Source organism: Planococcus citri, chromosome 1 (genome assembly GCF_950023065.1).
Source record: "Planococcus citri chromosome 1, ihPlaCitr1.1, whole genome shotgun sequence".
NCBI lineage: Eukaryota > Metazoa > Arthropoda > Insecta > Hemiptera > Pseudococcidae > Planococcus > Planococcus citri.
In genome coordinates this window covers 9,422,115-9,440,044 of record NC_088677.1, presented here as the reverse complement: position 1 = coordinate 9,440,044, position 17,930 = coordinate 9,422,115, and the positions used below count along the sequence as shown (strand labels likewise).

Genomic DNA, 17,930 nt, shown 5'->3' with positions numbered 1-17,930 from the left:
CAAAATTTTTCAAAAAAATTCCAAAATATGTTTTCGCTGAAGTAGGTATTTGAATTGTAGCATGTTACTTTTTCAAGAATTTCAAAAATTATAACCAAATTTGATGCTCAAAATTCTTCAAAAATGTTCTAAATTCATTTTTGCTGCATAATTTTATTTTTTTGCGAAGTGTTAACCCATTTTGACAGGTTGCAGGGTATTGCTTTTTGAAAAATATCGAAAATCATGATCCAATTTTGAGTTGAAAATTCTTCGAAAGTCCTCAACTGACATTTTTGTCGCAATTTTCGAATTTTTCTCAAAATTCAGATTTTTTTGGATTATGGTCACGTCACACTTTTTTCAAAGTCAAGTATTTCGTAATTTCGAGCTCAAAATTTCTCAAAATTGTCCACAAAATATTTTCGTTGAGATATTTGAGTTTCTTGCAAAATAACCCATTTTGATAGGTCACATGACACCTTTTTCGAAAATATCAAAAATGGTGATAATTTTTTTGGGGGGGGAGGAGGGTAAATTTTTTTAAAATTTCTCAACGGACACGTTTGTAGAAATTTTTGAATTTGTCGCGATATTCTAACCCAATTTTATAAGTCGCATGACACCTTTTTCTAAAATATCAAAATTTATGATCCAATTTTTTTAGGAGGGGGGCTGCAAATTTTTCTAAATTTCTCAGGAGGCATTTTTATTGCAATTTTTGAATTTTTCACAAAATTTTAACTCATTTTGGTAAGTCGTGTTGACGCTTTTTCTAAAATATTACCCGATTTCGAGCTCAAAATTTCTCAAAATTGTCCACAAAATGTTTTCGTTGAAGTATTCGAGTTTCTTGCATAATTTTAACCCATTTTGATAGGTCGCATGACACCTTTTTCAAAAATATCAAAAATTGTGCTCATTTTCTTTTGAGAGGGGGGGGAGGTGAAATTTTAAAAAAATTTCTCAACAAGCACTTTTGTTGAAATTTTTGAATTTCTCGCGAAATTTTAACCTAATTTGATAAGTCACATGGGCACCTTTTTCTAAAATATAAAAAATTGTGATCCTATTTTTTAGTGTGGTTGGGGGGGGGGGGGTTCCAAATTCTTCAAAATTTATCAGCAAGCATTTCTGTCGCAATTTTTGAATTTCTCACGAAATTTTAACCCATTTTGATAGGTCATATGGACACTTTTTCTTAAATTATTACCCAATTTCGAGCTCAAAATTGACCACAAAATATTTTTGTTGAAATATTTGAGTTTCTTGCGAAATTTTAACCCATTTTGATAGGTCGCAACGTTTGTCAAAAATTATGATTCAATTTTTTTTTTGGGGGGGTCTTTAAAATTTTCTAACAGGCATTTTTGTTGCAATTTACGAATTTCCCACGAAATGTTGATCCATTTTGATAGGTCACATGACACTATTTCAAACATACTTAATACGAATACTCATAACCCCCCCCCCTTTCTTTTGGTCTCAAAATTTGTTGAAAAATTTTCAAACAAAGTTTTTTGGTGGCAAATGTTGATTTTCTCGTCAAATTTTACCCTTTTTTTTGATAAGTTGCGAGACACATTTTCAAAAATCTCAAAAATCATGATCCAACTTGGGCTCAAAATTTCTCAAAAGTGCTCCAAAAACATTATCGTTGCAAAATTCGAATTTCTCGTGAAATTTTAACCCATTTTGATGGGTCGCAAGATTACTTTTGAACAATTCCCCAACACTTCTTTTTCACTGGAAGGGGGGGGGGGGGTTCTCTCCCTTGAATTTGAAAAAAAATGTTGATGTCATGCGACATATCGAATTGCATGTTTTCGAAGATGCTGAACACGAATATGGGCTTATTTTTTTGATCCACGCACCCCCTCCCCCCTCCTGGCCCCACTTTGGGATCTAAACCTCGAAATATCGAAAAAGGTCGAACGATATGTGGAGTGGTATATTTATTTTTTCGATTTGGTCTTTTTCCAGCCTTTCCATTCTGTTCTCTTTGGAAAATAGGGGGGAGGGGGTGGTGAAAAAATTGAAAATATTAATTTATCTCAATTTTACCAAATTTTTTGATGATTTTCTCAACTCGGTGATCCGCCTTCGAATTCGGAATTCATTTTTTTTTTTACGGAAATGGGCTTATTTTGTTTGATTGCGCATGCGCGTACGAATACTTGAACGTAAAATCGAACCAGTTCTCTTGGTTGACGATGATGCGTACGCAGCATAACGTACGTGCCATTTTACGCTACGTACATTTTGTTTTTTTCATCATCTCCGCTGATCTCTAAACGTTTTTTTTGCGTGTTATTTGACTTGTTGCAGGTATTATCATCATGGCTGTATTTGTTGTTTGATGTTTTGTTTGCCAACTCGCACTTGTGTTTCATTTTTAATCTTATAAAGCGTCGCCTCGCGCCCTATGCCAATACTTTAATTTGCGCTGCTGATATAATACAATACATAATATTATACCTACTACATTCATACATAATAATACCGAAAATGCCAAAGCAAAACAAAGCAATATAAACACCTACATAAATAAATACAATACCTCTGAAATGGGGTTATAATATCGGCTTCGTTTGTAGTAACAATTTGGCGGCAATTAATTCTGTGTCGACTGGTGATACTCCTCGACTCGCTTACAGTTCTTAAATTGGCTGTAAAAATGTACCATTACGCTTACGTAACATCTTCATCGGCAATGCTAACTGATTTAACACCACACACTGGTTTTTATTATTATTTTTTTTTATAATTTATTCTATTTTTTATTTAACTTATTTCAATTAGAAAATATAATTTTTTATTTTTCAGCTTTTTTAAACGCTTTTAATAGTAACATTTTTTTTTTGCTACCGAGATGTGCTAATTTTGATTCCGTTGGAGGAACAAAAAAATAGAGAGTCTCGGTGGTAACGATTCATTAATTCATGTATTAGAATCGGGTATTTCCTCGTCGATGATGACGGAGGATTGTACCTTTGAGATGAAACATTTCACTCTCGTAGATGTTTCTGTTTTTTTGATTATTTTTTTTTCAGCTTTTGTCGTTTATTTAAACGTATTTTTTTTTCTCGAAATACTAGTTTAGAATTAAGAGATTGGATGAAAATGTCTAATTGAGGTATTTTTGATGTGATTTTTCTGCAGCAAGCGATGGAAGAGAAGTATCGTCTGACTGATGACACGTTGAGCGAACTTTTATCGTGGATTAGCGAAATCGAGGATCGTATTTCGAACCAAGATGTCGCCCAAGAGGATGTTAACCAACTCAGGAACCAAATAAATATTCTAAAAGTTTGTATTTCTTCTGAGTTTCTCTTGATTTTTTTTATCGCGAATCAAATGGAATTTACTAATTGTATGTTCTCCTGCAGCTTCTGAAAGAAGAAATCGACTCCCAAGCCCGTCCAGTTACCAGCTGCCTTGATCAAGTCCGCCAAGTGGTGGCCACCGGCAGCGAATACCTTTCCAGAGACGAAATCAGCAACCTGGAAAGGAAAGGCAAATCATTGAGGACTCGTTACGATCGAGCCAACGAAAGAACCGATAAACTATTACGTCGTTTATCCGCCGCCAGAGACGAATTAACCAAATTCAAAAACGACCTGACCATCTTCACCACATGGATGGATAAAGCTCAAAAGACGTTGGATGAAAAAGAGAAATCGATATCGAATTTGAATAAGATAGACGGGTCTTTCGAATCGACTCGAGATTTCGTCTCGGACGTTATTGCCCATCAAGCCGACCTCAGGTTTATTACAATGGCTGCTCAGAAATTCGTCGACGAATCAAAGGAGTATTTGACCTGCTTGAACGAATTCAGAACCAGTTTACCGTCCAGGTTACCTCACATCGAGCCGATCTCTGCGCAAGATAGCGTAGTCAGGAATACAGTTTCGGTGGTTAGTTCACAGTATCGGGATTTATTGGCCAGAGTTAACGCTTTGTCTGATAAACTCAGCGGTCTCGGATCCAAACAGAAAGAGTACAGGGATGCTCTGAACGCTGCCAGGGCTTGGCTCAGGGAAGCTGAACCTAGAGCTAATAAGGTGAGTAAAGAGAGTTTGACTGAGATGTGATGAGTTGAGGTTATAATGGCGAATATGCTGAGTAATGTTTTTCATTCTGTTTGGTAGATTTTAATCGAACCGGTTGCCGCTGATCCGAATGCATTGGAGGATCAACTCAGTCGTACGAAAGCTCTCAATAACGAATTTGTTTCCCAAGGACGTCTTATCGATAATGCCAAACAAGTACGTACGATGAATTGATTGAATTACTATTATTTGATGTGCTCGAGTGAAGAATTTTTTTTAAAATTCAATTCGTTTCGATGATTTTTCAGGCATTAGATGCTTTACTCAGATCACTCGAAGGTCAGCTGTCACCTGGTGAAATGGCTAACCTCAAGAACCCAGTTCTCGAAGTAGAAGATAAATATCGTCAGTTGTGCGACGCCTTGGCTGATAAATGTCAAACATTGGATAACGCCTTGGTTCAGTCCCAAGGTGTCCAAGATGCTTTGGATAGTTTGCTTCATTGGTTGAACGATGCTGAGAATACTCTCAAGTAAGCGTTGATTTTGTACAGAATTACTGATGTTCGATTTTTTTTTACCTTGTTCTAAAATGTGGGATTTTTGGTCCCAGATATTTTTCCTTTTTTTTAATTCTCCAAATTAACCAATTTCAATTTTTCAAAAAAAAATTGTATTCTTTGCGTTGATATCGTCCACTTAAAATAAATGCTAAATTTTAGCCTCCTAGGGTAATTTTTGACCAGCCAGGGAGGGAACTTCAGTGATGTGATGACACAAAATCAAAAACGGTGAAAAATGATGACGAGAAAATCAATTTCTTTGTATCTGGGAGGGGGGGGGGATTGTGGTTTGAAATGTCGAAATCCTCAAAAGGCATCTTTAGGACACTCTCGAAATGTGCGTAACCAATTCCAGTTTCCTGGGTTAATGGGGGGGAGGGGGGGAGGAGGGTTCTTGCGATGACTCAAAATCAAAAGTCCGGAAAAATGATGCGGAAATCCATATTTTTGCAGCTTGAAAAAGGGCGAAGATGGGTTGTAAAATCAAAATCCCCAAAAACGCATCCAAATCACCCTTCGAAATTATGTATAAGTCAAACTGTATCCCCTCAAGTCAATTCTGGAGGGGAGGGTGCAAAACAATCCGGATTTCTCTCATCCAAATTGCTCTTATTGGAAGTTGATTTTTAAATATTTTACACGACTTTTGATGTTTTTTTTTCTATTAATGCCCGTATTTCGTACGTTTTTGACCCTCTTCAGTCTTCACCCCCTCCACCCCTTCCTAAAAATTTGAAAATTGCGAATTTGCAGTTGAGGTTATTCCCACTTAACTCTCTCAAATTAAACCAAACTTAAAAACCAATTTAGAGCGAATTTTGTTGAAAAAGGCTCCAGCTGAAGTGTTTTTGAAGTTCGGTAAAAAAAAGTGACCCTCCCCCCCCTTGCTCCCAAATTTTGGTAAAAAAATGAGAAAAATTTCACAAATTTGATGTAACAAAATGATTTCAATTATGAGGGGGAGGGAGGGAGGAGATTGGTTCATTTTAGACCGAAGATAGTGTTTTTGAAAAAATGCCATCGCCGCCATCGATTAGCTTGTTACAACACATTTTTGCCACGTTCGATTGGTACTTTTTTTTCAAAATTTGGGAGCTAGGAAGCTAAAAGTGGTATTTTGAAAATAACTGGTCACATTTTTCGAATTTTTCGCGTTTTGTTTCAAAATTAGAAAGGAGCAGGGGCACTGAGGAGTTTCATTCGAAAAAATATACGAATTTTCGTCTCAGCACCCTCGCAAACCTAACAAACGACTCGTCACATGACATTTGTAATTTTTTGGAATTACCACAATTTTGGAGACAAAGGAGGAGGAGGGAACTTGGGAAGGTCGTGTTGAAAAAACAAGTGAATTTTTGAACCCTGCATCCTCAAAAATCTAACAAACGACTTGTTACGTGGCATTTATTAATAATCTTTTTTTGAAATTACAACCATTTTGGGGGCAATTATTGAAGAGGGGGGAGGGGCTCGGAAGGGTCGCGTTGAAAAAAACGAGTAAATTTTTGTACTCAGCACCCTCGAAAACCTAACAAACGATTCGTCACATTCATTACATTTTGAATTTTTTGGAATTATTACTGCAACATTTTTTGGGCAGTGGTGAGCGGGGGTGGGGCTCAGAAGGGTAGTATCGAAAAAATAAGTCAATTTTTGAACTCAGCACCTTCGAAAACCTAACAAACGACTCGTCACATGGTATTTACATTTTTTTAGAAATTATAACCGTTTTGAGGACAATTGGGGGGTAGGGCGTGGGTTCGGAAGAGTCGTATGAAAAAAACAATCGAATTTTTGAACTCAGCACCCTCGATACCCTAACAAACGACACGTCACATGACATTTAAAATTTTTTGAAATCACGACAACTTTTGGGACAAAGGGGGGAGGGGCTCAGAAGGGTCGTATCGAAAAAATGAGTGTATTTTTGAACTCAGCACTCTCAAAAACCTAACAAACGACTCGTCACATGACATTACAATTTTTTTGAAATTACCGCCATTTTTGGGGCAGTGGTGAGCGGGGATGGGGCTCAGAGGGGTAGTATCGAAAAAATAAGTGAATTTTTGAACTCAGCACCCTTGAAAACCTAACAAACGACTCGTCACACGGCATTAAAATTTTTTAAAATCAAGTACCGCCATTTTTGGTGCAGTGGTGAGCAGTGGTGGGGCTCAGAGGGGTAGTATCGAAAAAATAAGCGAATTTTTGAACTCAGCACCCTCGAAAACCTAACAAACGACTCGTCACATTGTATAAGATTTTTTTTAAATCAAGTACCGCCATTTTTGGTGCACTGGTGAGCAGGGGTGGGGCTCAGAAGGGTAGTATCGAAAAAATAAGTGAATTGTTGAACTCAGCACCCTCGAAAACCTAACAAACGACTCGTCACATTGTATTTAAGATTTTGTGAAATTATGACCATTTTTAGGACAATTGGGGGGGGGGGTAGGAAAGGTCGTATCGAAAAAAACAAGCGCATTTTTGAACTCAGCACCCTAGAAACCCTAACAAACGACTCGTCACATGACATTTAAATTTTTTTAAAATCACAACAACTTTGTAGACAAGGGGGGAGGGGGCTCAGAAGGTTCGTATCGAAAAAATGAGTGAATTTTTGGACTCAGCACCCTCAATAACCTAACAAACGACTCGTCACGTGACGTTTAATTTTTTTTTGGAATCGCAGTTATTTTTGATGTATTTGGGGGGGGGGGGGGCTCAGAAGAGTCAGATCGAATAAAAGTACGTTTTTGAATCCAGAAGTCTCGAAAATGTAACGAAGAAATTCGCCACACGTCATTTTACTAGTGTTTTTTTTTCAACCGTGCTCAGGACAATGGCGAGGAGGGGAGAGGGGGTTAGAGGGACTGGATCAAAAAACGAAGCAAATATTTGAACTTGAAACTTTCGAGTTGGTAACAATCGATATGTCGCTTTACATTCGAATTTTTTTTTGGTATTTTGATCAAATTTGCGGATACTCGCGTTCACCCCCCCCCCTCCTCGTCTCCTTCACCATTAGGTTTGTTAAAAAGAGAATAAAAAGTGTCTACGCTGTAATTTTTTTCAAATTAAATGGTAGTTTTCTATTCATCTTAAAATTGGGCTTTTACTGTGAAAGTTGAGATTGAGTTTTTCCAATTTTGATTATTGATTTTAAATCTTCAATATAATATACTCTTTTTTTAATCCTCGCAAATAGATTTTCTCTAAGTTGAGTCAGTCTCGAGGTATAAGCCTATTTAAGTTGAGCAGTTTTACCAAAAATAAAAAAAATTGAAGTGCTAAATTTTGTTTTATTTTTTCTGTCCACAGGAATATCACCAGACCAGCCAGTTTGCACAAGGAACGTTTGGAAGATCAAATGAGAGAACATCGAGTCTTACGAGCCGATGTCGATTCACACCGAACGAGCGTCGATAGTGTTACTCAATCTGCTCAACAGCTCATCAACACCGCCAGCAATCCCAGACTGGCAAAGAAAATCGAAACGAAACTACGCGATGTTGTATCCAGGTACGTACAATATTTTGCCACAATTTCACTACCTACTCTTTTTTTTTGAGAAAAATATAATAAAAATGTTTAAATTTTGATCGCAGGTATGAAAAACTACTCGACAAAGTGGTCAAACGTAACGAACTGTTGGCCGAAATCCACCACGGTTTGACCGTATTCAATGATCAAGCCTCCTCGCTGGAGAGATGGCTCGGCGAAGCTTTGGAAGTCGTTCCAGAAGCATCGGATAACAAAGTCGAAGACCTTATTGCTCAAAAAGAAACCTTGAAACATACTTTGGATCAAGTGATTCGAGATGGTAAAGCTTTGATCAACCATAAAGATGTCACAGACACTGCCAATGTTCGTGATAGGATCAAGGTGAGTTTGTTTTTGATGAGAGAAGTAGTTGAGTGAGTTAATGGTGATGAAAATGATGTATTAATTCGGATTTGGGTACGTTGTTGCAGGCTTTGGAAGTGCTGTGGAAGGATTTGAACCAATTGCTGGATGAGAAACATCGTAACTCGAAGCTTCGTTCGGAGCAACTGAACGCGTACGAGAAATTAAGAGACCAAGTTTTGGTTTGGTTGACGAATATCGAAAATCGTGTCAATAGACTAGATCCAGTCGCTGTCGAAATGGAAATGGTCAAGAAACAGATTGAAGAGTTGAAGGTGCGTTGATTATTGAATTTTAATGTGGAGATTTTGCAGTTGAAATGATTCGTTTGCTGATTTTTGATTTTTTTTTTTTGCTTTATATGTTGTTACAGCCTATTCTCAAGGAACACAGAGAATACGCGGTCACCATTGATAAAGTTAACGATCTAGGTAACGCTTTCGATTCGCTGAGTCGACCAGAAACTCCGACCAGGAGGAGGAATACTGCGTCTCCTACCAAACGTACTACTCTAGGAGCTACCTATGGTAAGTTGACCCAAAAGGAGTAGAAAAATTTACAATGTGAGGGTGTTTGAGAGCGGGATTGTTTGATTTTTTTGTTTTGTTTACAGGACGAAGAGGTTCTCAGGATAGTACACCGTCCCCGTCCAGAGGTCTAGGGTACTTGACCCAGAGTCCAGGCGGTTCGAGCGGTTTTGGTAGTCGAAGGTCATCCCAAGACGGATTTTTATTAGATGGTAAGTCTGCCGGAAAATATTGTAGGTACTTTGACTGGGATTGTGCTCGGTTACTTTTTAGTAACCAAGTTTCTAAAGTAATTTTTTTCGAGTATTTTTTACAAATTTCTTCTTTTTTTAAAAATTATGACCAGAATCTTGAAAAAAAAAATGAAATTGATTTTATTTAAATGATCTCATGAGCTTTTTCATCGTTACGAATTTTATTTTTCCAGATTTTGATTTTTTTAAATGTTTATCCTAATTTTAACAAGTATTATTTACTTATTACTTTTTTTCTGAATTTCTCGATGGTTTTTAGTGGATTTTCTCCTGTTTTGATTTTATTTTGTAAATTTCGAATTTCGATGATTTTTTTTTCAAAGTAATTTTTTCATGATTTTGTTCCGAATTTTGATGATTTTTTTTCGCCTGTATTTTTGCTGAATTTTATCACCTCGAGTTCTTGTGATTTTTCATAAAAATTTAGTCGGAATTTCTCCTTATTTTTGTTTGATGGATTTTTGAATTTTGTGAGTTTTCTTTTTCGCCTATTTGACGATTTTTCTTTTGAATTTTTGTAGATTTTTCCCAATTTTGACATGTATTATTTTTTTTTTTTGAATTTTCGTAATTACTCTATTTTTAGTTCATCGACGATTTTCCCAAAATTTCAATTTTTTTTCTCTTCAAATTTTGGCAAAATTTTTCCAGTTTTGAGAGACTTTTTGACTATGAGTTTTCACGATTATAGTGTTCTGTTCCAAATTACCTTATGGTAATTTTTTTGCCTTAATTTTGACTGATTTTTTTTTTATTTCAACAGTTTTTTTTCGAGTTTCGTGCTTTAAAAAACTAGTGATTTTTTGGCCTACATATTTGTGAAATTGTGATTTTTCTTTTTCCCAAAAGTTACAATTTCCTTTAAATTTTGACAATTTTTTTTATAGAGGGAGGGGAGCTTCTTCAAGATTTGATGAGTTTATTTTTTTCATTTTCACCTTTTGAGGTGTATTTTCTTGCATCTTGATACCTTTCATTCGTCGTTCCCTCTCTCCTTTCCCCTTTCCTACTTTCCTCTCTCTCTCTGAACAATTTTTTTCTCAAGTTCAAATTATTTTTATCTCTTGAATCGTCTCGAGTTTTGCTTGAAATTTTTTTATGATTTTTCTCAAAAATTTTTTGATTTTTTTCCATATTTGTACTTTAATTCTCGTAAGTTGTCTGTTTTGAATTTTCATTTATTTTTTCTGAACTGAATTTTCAAGAATTCTCCCATTTCGTAATTTTTATAAAATTTTCTCCTAATTTTGCCCCAAATTAAAGTAATTTTTCTGCCTAAATTTTTTTGAGTTTTTGAATTTTTTTTTTGGATTTTTAGACTTGATGGTTTTATTTTTGTTTTTTTTGAAGGCTTTCATGACTTTTTTCACGTTACATTCTTTTGAATTCTCATGAATTCTGTTTTCCAATTTTTTCACAATTTTCTCTGAATTTTCATGTTTTTTTTGTGCCTAATTTTTTTTTGAAGTTTCTGCAAGTTTATCGTAACTTTTCGTGAGTTTTTTTTTCATTTTTTTTGCTTTACCCCAATTTTTTTCGAAGGAGCTTTTCCACTTTCAATTAAATTTTTATTCTGAAATCTTCGTGATTTTTTTGAAGTTTTTACTTGGATTTTAGCAGAATTTTTCTGTGTTTTGGAGATATTATTTCATTTTAAATTTCTCTTTTGCTTCCTGTTTTGGTCAATTTCAATAATTTTGTTGTATTTTTTTCAATTTTTTTTTTTTTGAAGTGTGTTAATTTTTACAAGATTTTGATCTATTTTTCTCGTGAATTTGAGGATTTTTTGTTTTTTTTTTGAAGCACGGTTAATTTTTTGCATTAGAATTTTCAAACTAATTTTCACAAATTATTATTTTTCCAAATTTGGATTACAACCCCCCCCCCCCACTTTACCTTTAATTTTAATAAGGTTCTGGGTTCTCGTTATAAAATTATTATTCTTATTTATGGAATTTTCAACAAATTTTGTTTATTCTTTCTCAACACTTGAACATTTTTTTTCATTTAATGCTCGCTCATGTAAAAATTCCTGCAATTTTACCCCAAAAAAAAAATTTTTAAATGATTTTGAGTGAAAGATTTAATTTTGTTCCTCTGTTTTGAGATTTCGCTATTTTTTTAAAAATGGCTTTTATACGAATTTTGATAATTTTTTTGAAAAAACTGCTATCGAGATTTTTGTTTTTTTTTTTGTTAATCTAAAAATGTATTGTTTGGATTAAAGTTTTGTGGTCATTGGTTTTTTTTACATTGGAAAATTTTTTAATTACTTTTTTGGTCAATTTTTCCAGCTTTTTCGGTTATTAAAATTACTTTTTTTGAGTAAAATTTGAGTACAATCCCTGGATTAAGCGATGTTACATGATTATTTATTAAAATGATTCAATTTGCAGAATTATCCGACGTTCAACAACAATTGGCCGAAATCAACAACCGTTATAACCTGCTCGGAGCCAGATTATCAGATCGTCAATCTGAACTGGATACCATCAAGGAAGAGCTGAGGAAACACTTGGAACATTTCCGATCATTGTCTCAATTCTTGGATAAAATCCAGAGAATGTTACCCAAAGAGACCATTCCGCAGAGCAAAGAAGACGCCGATAAATTGGCTAAAAATATCAAAGTGAGTGATTAAATTTTTTCAAAACTTGAAAGCTTCATCGTTGAGTTATTAATTTCGTAATTTTCTCAATTTTTCAGAGTATTCTGGAGGAGATGTACGAAAAACAAGCGTTACTCGAAAGCACCAGAGCCGGTATCAGCGATTTACTCAGAAAGAAACCAACAGCTTACGGAGCTGATATTTTACACGATGAAATCCAAGAGATCTCTGCCCGCTGGAAGAATCTCAACGACCAGTGCAAAAACCGAATTCAATTACTCGAAAACCTGAAAGATTTCCACGACACACACGATAACCTATCGAACTGGTTGAGTGCCAAGGATCGTATGATGACGGTGCTAGGACCGATCTCTTCGGACTCGCGTATGGTCCAAAGTCAAGTCCAACAAGTACAAGTACTTCGCGAAGAATTCCGTACCCAACAACCGCAGCTCAATCACTTTAAGAATATCGGTGAAAGTATTCTGACTCAAGTACCGGATCGTAAATCACCGGATGCTCAGAAAATCTCGACGAAATTGGCGAATATTCAAAAACGATGGAACGATTTGCTCTCCAGATTGGACGAAAGAGCCGAGAATTTGGGTGCTGCTGCGGATAGCTCTCGCGAATTCGATGCTGGTTTGGCTCGACTTCGAGATGCATTGCAGAATATCTCGGATCAGTTGGACGATATTCCTCACGATAAAGAACCCGAAGAACAATTGAGAAAAGTTCAAGTAAGTTTAGAAAGTTGCACTGGATTAGATTTTGGGAATGTGTTGGATTGATTTTTGGATGATTTTTTACAGGCTTTGGAAAGGCAGCTCGAAGGTCAACGTCCGCTGTTGGCTGATTTGGAAGCGGCTGGAGCTCAACTCTGCGAAGTTCTCAGTGATCCTACATCTAGGGCTGAAATTCAAGGCAAATTATCCGCCGTCAACAGACAGTATAATAATTTGCAAAAGAAACTCGATCATCGTAAAGCTGAAATTGAGGGATCGTTGAGAGACGGTCGTCAATTCGAGGCTACCTGCGCTAAATCCTTAGGATGGCTTAGCGAGCAGCTGGGTCAACTACCCGAACGATTACTTGTATCGGCTGATAGGGAAATACTCCAGCAGCAAGTCGATCAACACGAAGTATGTTTTTGTTACCCATAATGTTGGTAGAGTTTGCGATATCGGGTGTTTATTTTTTGGTGTGTTTTTTGTGCAGCCTATTTACAAAGAAGTTATCCATAAAGAACACGAGATCATCATGTTGTTGAATAAAGGAAGAGATCAGCTGGCTCGTGCTACTCAACTGAATCGTACCGATTCGCGGAATCTGCAGAGAGAACTGGATAAAATTCAACAGCTTTGGGATCGTTTGCGTAGAGATGCTGTTGATAGGCAGACCAGATTGCAGACTTGCATGGTGAATAGAATTTTACTTTAAATTGATTTTTTTTGAGTGATGCTTTTCAAGAGCAGTCTACACTCTGCAGTGCAATTGGCAAAAAGTCGCTTGAAATTTAAATATTTCAAAGAAAGTGTTTTTTGAGCATTTTGGAAGAATTTTGGCCCTGAAATTGGGCAATGAATAGTGATTTTTGGTCTTCTTGAAAAAGGGTCATGCGACCTATCAAAATAAGTTAAAATTTCGTGAGGAATTCAAATATATCAATGAAAGTGTTTTTTGAGCATTTTGGAACAATTTTGAGCCCAAAATTGGGCAGTGATTTCTAGTCTTTTTGAAAAGTGTCATGCGACCAATCAAAATGGGTTGAAATTTTGCGAGAAATTCAAATATTTCAACGAGAGTGTTTTTTGAGCAATTTTGGAACAATTTTGGGCTCGAAATTGAGCCCAAAATTGGGCAATGAATAACGATTTTTGGTCTTTTTGAAAAAGTGTCATGCGACCTATCAAAATGGGTTGAAATTTCGTGAGAAATCCAAATACATATTTCATCAAAAGTGTTTTTTTTCGAGTATTTTGGAAGAATTTTGGGCCCAAAATTGGGCAATGAATAACGATTTTTGGTCTTTTTGAAAAAGTGTAATGCGACCTATCAAAATGAGTTGAAATTTTCCGAGGAATCCAAATATTTCAACGAAAGTGTTGTTTTTTTTTAACATTTGAAACAATTTTGAGCTCTAAATTGGGCCCAAAATTGGGCAATGATGTTTGGTCTTCTTGAAAATGTATCATGCGACCTATCCAAATGGGTTGAAATTTCGTGAGGAATCCAAATGTTTCAACGAAAGTGTTTTTTGAGTATTTTGGAAGAATTTTGGGCCCAAAATTGGGCAATGAATAGCGATTTTTGGTCTTTTTGAGAAAGTGTCATGCGTCATGCCATGCGACCTATCAAAATGAGTTGAAATTTCGTGAGGAATCCAAATATTTCAAGGAAAGTGTTTTTTGAGTATTTTGGAAGAATTTTGGGCCCAAAATTGGGCAATGAATATCGCTTTGGTCTTTTTGAGAAAGTGTCATGCGACCTATCAAAATGAGTTGAAATTTCGCGAGGAATTCAAATATTTTAACAAAAGTGTTTTTTTAGCATTTGGAACGATTTTGGGATCGAAATTGTGCCCAAAATTGGGAAATGATTTTTGGTCTTCTTGAAAAAATGTCATGCGACCTATCAAAATAGGTTGAAATTTCGCGATGAATCCAAATATTTCAAGGAAAGTGTTTATTGCGTATTTTGGAAGAATGTTGGGCCCAAAATTGGGCAATGATGTTTGGTCTTCTTGAAGAAGTGTCGTGTGACCAATCAAAATGTGTCAAATTTTCACGAGAAGCTCAAATTCTCTGATGAAAATGCTTCTGGAGAATTTTTTACTAATTTTGAGCTCCAAGGAGCAAACATTATTGGAATTTTTGAAAAAAGTGAGATTTATGAAAACAGATAAAAATTCGGGGAGGGGGGGAGCAAAACTTTTTTGAGCACTTTGAAGAATTTTGAGTCTAAAATTGGTGATGATTTTCGGGGTTTTTGAAACAGGTGTCATAAATGACCTACTAAAATAGGTTATTATTTTGGTTGAAAATCTAAAACGGTCTAAAAAGGGTTTGATGATTATTTTTGATTTTCTACAGACATTTCAACTCATTCTGATAGGTCACATGACAATCTTTTTCTGAAATTCTGGCAATAATAATCAAATTTTTTGCTCAAAATTCTTCAAAAATTCTCAAGAGGCGTTTCTGTTAAAATATTCGAATTGAATTTCGTCAAATTTCAACTTATTTTGATGAATCATACGACTTTTTTTTTAGAAATTTCGAAAATCATGATCCAATTTTGCGCTCAAAAGTCTTCAAAAGTGCTCAGAAAAGTTTTTAAGGGAATTTTTATTTTTTTGCTGAAATTTCAACTCAATTTTGATTAATTGTATTGCACTCTTCAAAAATTCTAAAAAAATATCCAATATTTGGGATCAACATTTTTTCTAAAATTCTCGAAAAGCATTTTATATTGGCAATATTTAAATTTTTCGCCAAATTTTAACATATTTTGATAGATCACATAGCACTTGTTTAGGAATCACAAAAATCATGACCCGATTTTGGGCTCAAAATTTTTTTTCAAAATTTGTGTTTTTCAGAAATTTTTACCTAATTTTATTTTCCAAAAATTTTCAGAAAGTGTTTTCATGCAATATATTTAAATTTTCCGCCAAATTTCAACTCATTTTGATGGATTACTCGACACTTTTTCAGAAATCCCAAAAATCATGACCCGATTTTTGGCACAAAAAAAATTTCTCAAAATTTGTGTTTTTCACAAATCTCAAGTTAATTTTATTTTTCAAAAATTCTTCAAAAATTTTCAAGAAGTGTTTTCATGCAATATATTGAAATTTTTCGCCAAATTTTATTTCATTTTGGTGGAATACTCAATACTTTTTCAGAAATCCCAAAAGTTATGACCTAATTTCGGACTCAAAATTCTTCAAAAATGCTGGAAAAATATTTTTCTCAAAAATATTTCAATTACTTACAAAATTTTAATTTCATTTGATTGGCCATCGGAGGGCACTTTAACAAAAATTCCAAAAATTAGACCCAGTTTGGGTTCGAAATGTTTCAAAAATCCTCTAAAATCATTTTCGTTTCTAGATTGAAATTTCTTGTAAATTTTTAACCTATTTTGATGAGTCGCAAGATAGGTTTTCAGAAATCTCAGAAATCATGACCGAATTTTGGGGGTTAAAATTCTTCAAAAATGCTCAAAAAGTGTTTTTCTCGAAATATCTGAAGTTCTCGTGAAATTTTAACGTAATTTGATAGGTCGCATGACACTTTTTCAAAAAACTCTAAATTCATACCCAATTTTGGCCTCAAAATTTTGCAAAAATAACTTGGAAAACGTTTTTGTTGCAAAATTTTAACCTATTTTGAGAGGTTGCTAGATTACTTTTGAATAATACTCGAGCACAGTTCATTTTTGCTCGAAAGGGGGAGGGGGGATTTCGCTGCCAAAATGTCAGTCAACCGAACATTTCTCACTGATTCGACTGTAGACTAAATTGGGATGAATTTGGAGAGGTAGGGGAGGGGGTAGAAAATCCTTGAATACAAAATTTTCAGTTTTGAAAATAATTTTTCAAAAATATTTTTGAAATTTTTTTAAACATTCAGAGCCTTGAAACGTTCCTCGCAATTCTATCGCAAAATTAATGAATTTTGGTATCAGTGGTTCTCAACTTGATATTCATACTGAACTTGCGATTAATTTCAGGAACATTGCCGTAAATACTACAAAGCCTTGGAGACCTTTATACCTTGGCTGTCTCAAGCTGAAAACAAACTAGACTCATTGAGACCAGACACATTCAAGCGAATCGACGTCGAAAAGCAACTACGAGAGCTGTCTGCATTCAGAAACGATGTCTGGAAACACTCCGGAGAATTCGAGAACCTTAAAACACTGGGAGAAACTTTCCTAGCAGCTTGCGACGTCGACAAAGAACTAGTCAAACAAGAACTGGCCGCTGTAAAGACCAGATGGGATAAATTGAATAATGGTTAGTTTCGAGTAAAATATTGTAGAATTAAGGTGCTGGTGGGTGGTTTTGATCTCGAGTAATATGATCGAATTTTCGTTATTTTTTTTTCGCAGAATTACTCGAACGTACCCAATGGTTGGAAGACACCGCTCGCAGATTAGCTGACTTCTCGGAGAATTTGAGAGACCTGGCTCATTCTGTGCAAAGATGCGAAGATAAACTAGCTTCTCACGATGCCCTCGGAGGAGCTGCTCGTGATCCGAAAATGCTCGATAGAATCAAGGCGTTGAGAGAAGAAACAGTCGGATTAAGGAAACCATTACAAGGAGTACGCCAGACTGCTAAAGATTTGGTGGCTGAAGCAGCTGAACTGGGAGTTGGTAATGCTTCTCATTTGGTCGACGATTGTGATGGAATTGCCGAACGATTGGATGATTTACAAGCGAAATTAGACGATCGATGCAGCCAATTGCAGTCCGCTTCTACGGCTATGGCTCAATATAATGTAAATATTTTTCTAAGATATTGATATAATTTAATTGCTTGAAAAATGAGCGTATTTTTTAAATGGGAGTTTGATTATTTTTGCAGGAAAAAGTGAAAGGTTTAAGTATGAATTTATCTGCTTTGGAACAAGAATTAGACGCCATGAAACCGGTCGGTCGCGATATCAAAACGGTTCGATCTCAATTGGACGATATCAACAAGCTGATCAAAAAGGTAACCGTCGTTAAATTGTTACTTTTCGAACCACACACATCGTAGTATTGTTTTATAAATTGATTATTATATCGTTTTACAGATTGTTGTCGCCAACGATGACGTATTAGCGGTCATCGAAGCCGGCGATCACCTAGTCGACTCTGGATTCGCTCCTGATACGGCGGTCACTCGCGAACAAACCGAAACATTATCTCGTCAATTGAACAGATTAGACGAGAGAGCTCGTAACAGACAGAATGATATTGAAACCATGCTCGATAAATTGCAAGACTTCCAACAAAATCATTCCGCTGTGTTGGATGATATTGCTCATG

The 17,930-nt window shown here is 35.5% G+C and overlaps 1 protein-coding gene across 18 annotated transcripts in view; it reads left to right on the top strand.

Annotated features, from left to right (window-relative positions):
* Nucleotides 1-17,930, top strand: part of shot (dystonin-like protein short stop) — a 301,090-nt gene that overhangs the window by 235,317 nt on the left and 47,843 nt on the right. For all 18 annotated transcript variants that reach the window (XM_065366458.1, XM_065366399.1, XM_065366419.1 and 15 more), the window contains 17 exons: nucleotides 3,142-3,288; nucleotides 3,369-4,046; nucleotides 4,134-4,250; nucleotides 4,343-4,566; nucleotides 7,915-8,115; nucleotides 8,202-8,478; nucleotides 8,568-8,774; nucleotides 8,873-9,026; nucleotides 9,113-9,238; nucleotides 11,677-11,909; nucleotides 11,987-12,628; nucleotides 12,701-13,030; nucleotides 13,107-13,307; nucleotides 16,626-16,911; nucleotides 17,007-17,398; nucleotides 17,485-17,613; nucleotides 17,696-17,929. In XM_065366458.1, coding sequence (XP_065222530.1) covers nucleotides 3,142-3,288; nucleotides 3,369-4,046; nucleotides 4,134-4,250; nucleotides 4,343-4,566; nucleotides 7,915-8,115; nucleotides 8,202-8,478; nucleotides 8,568-8,774; nucleotides 8,873-9,026; nucleotides 9,113-9,238; nucleotides 11,677-11,909; nucleotides 11,987-12,628; nucleotides 12,701-13,030; nucleotides 13,107-13,307; nucleotides 16,626-16,911; nucleotides 17,007-17,398; nucleotides 17,485-17,613; nucleotides 17,696-17,929 — 4,578 coding nt within the window. The remainder of the gene's footprint in view (nucleotides 1-3,141; nucleotides 3,289-3,368; nucleotides 4,047-4,133; nucleotides 4,251-4,342; nucleotides 4,567-7,914; nucleotides 8,116-8,201; nucleotides 8,479-8,567; nucleotides 8,775-8,872; nucleotides 9,027-9,112; nucleotides 9,239-11,676; nucleotides 11,910-11,986; nucleotides 12,629-12,700; nucleotides 13,031-13,106; nucleotides 13,308-16,625; nucleotides 16,912-17,006; nucleotides 17,399-17,484; nucleotides 17,614-17,695; nucleotide 17,930) is intronic.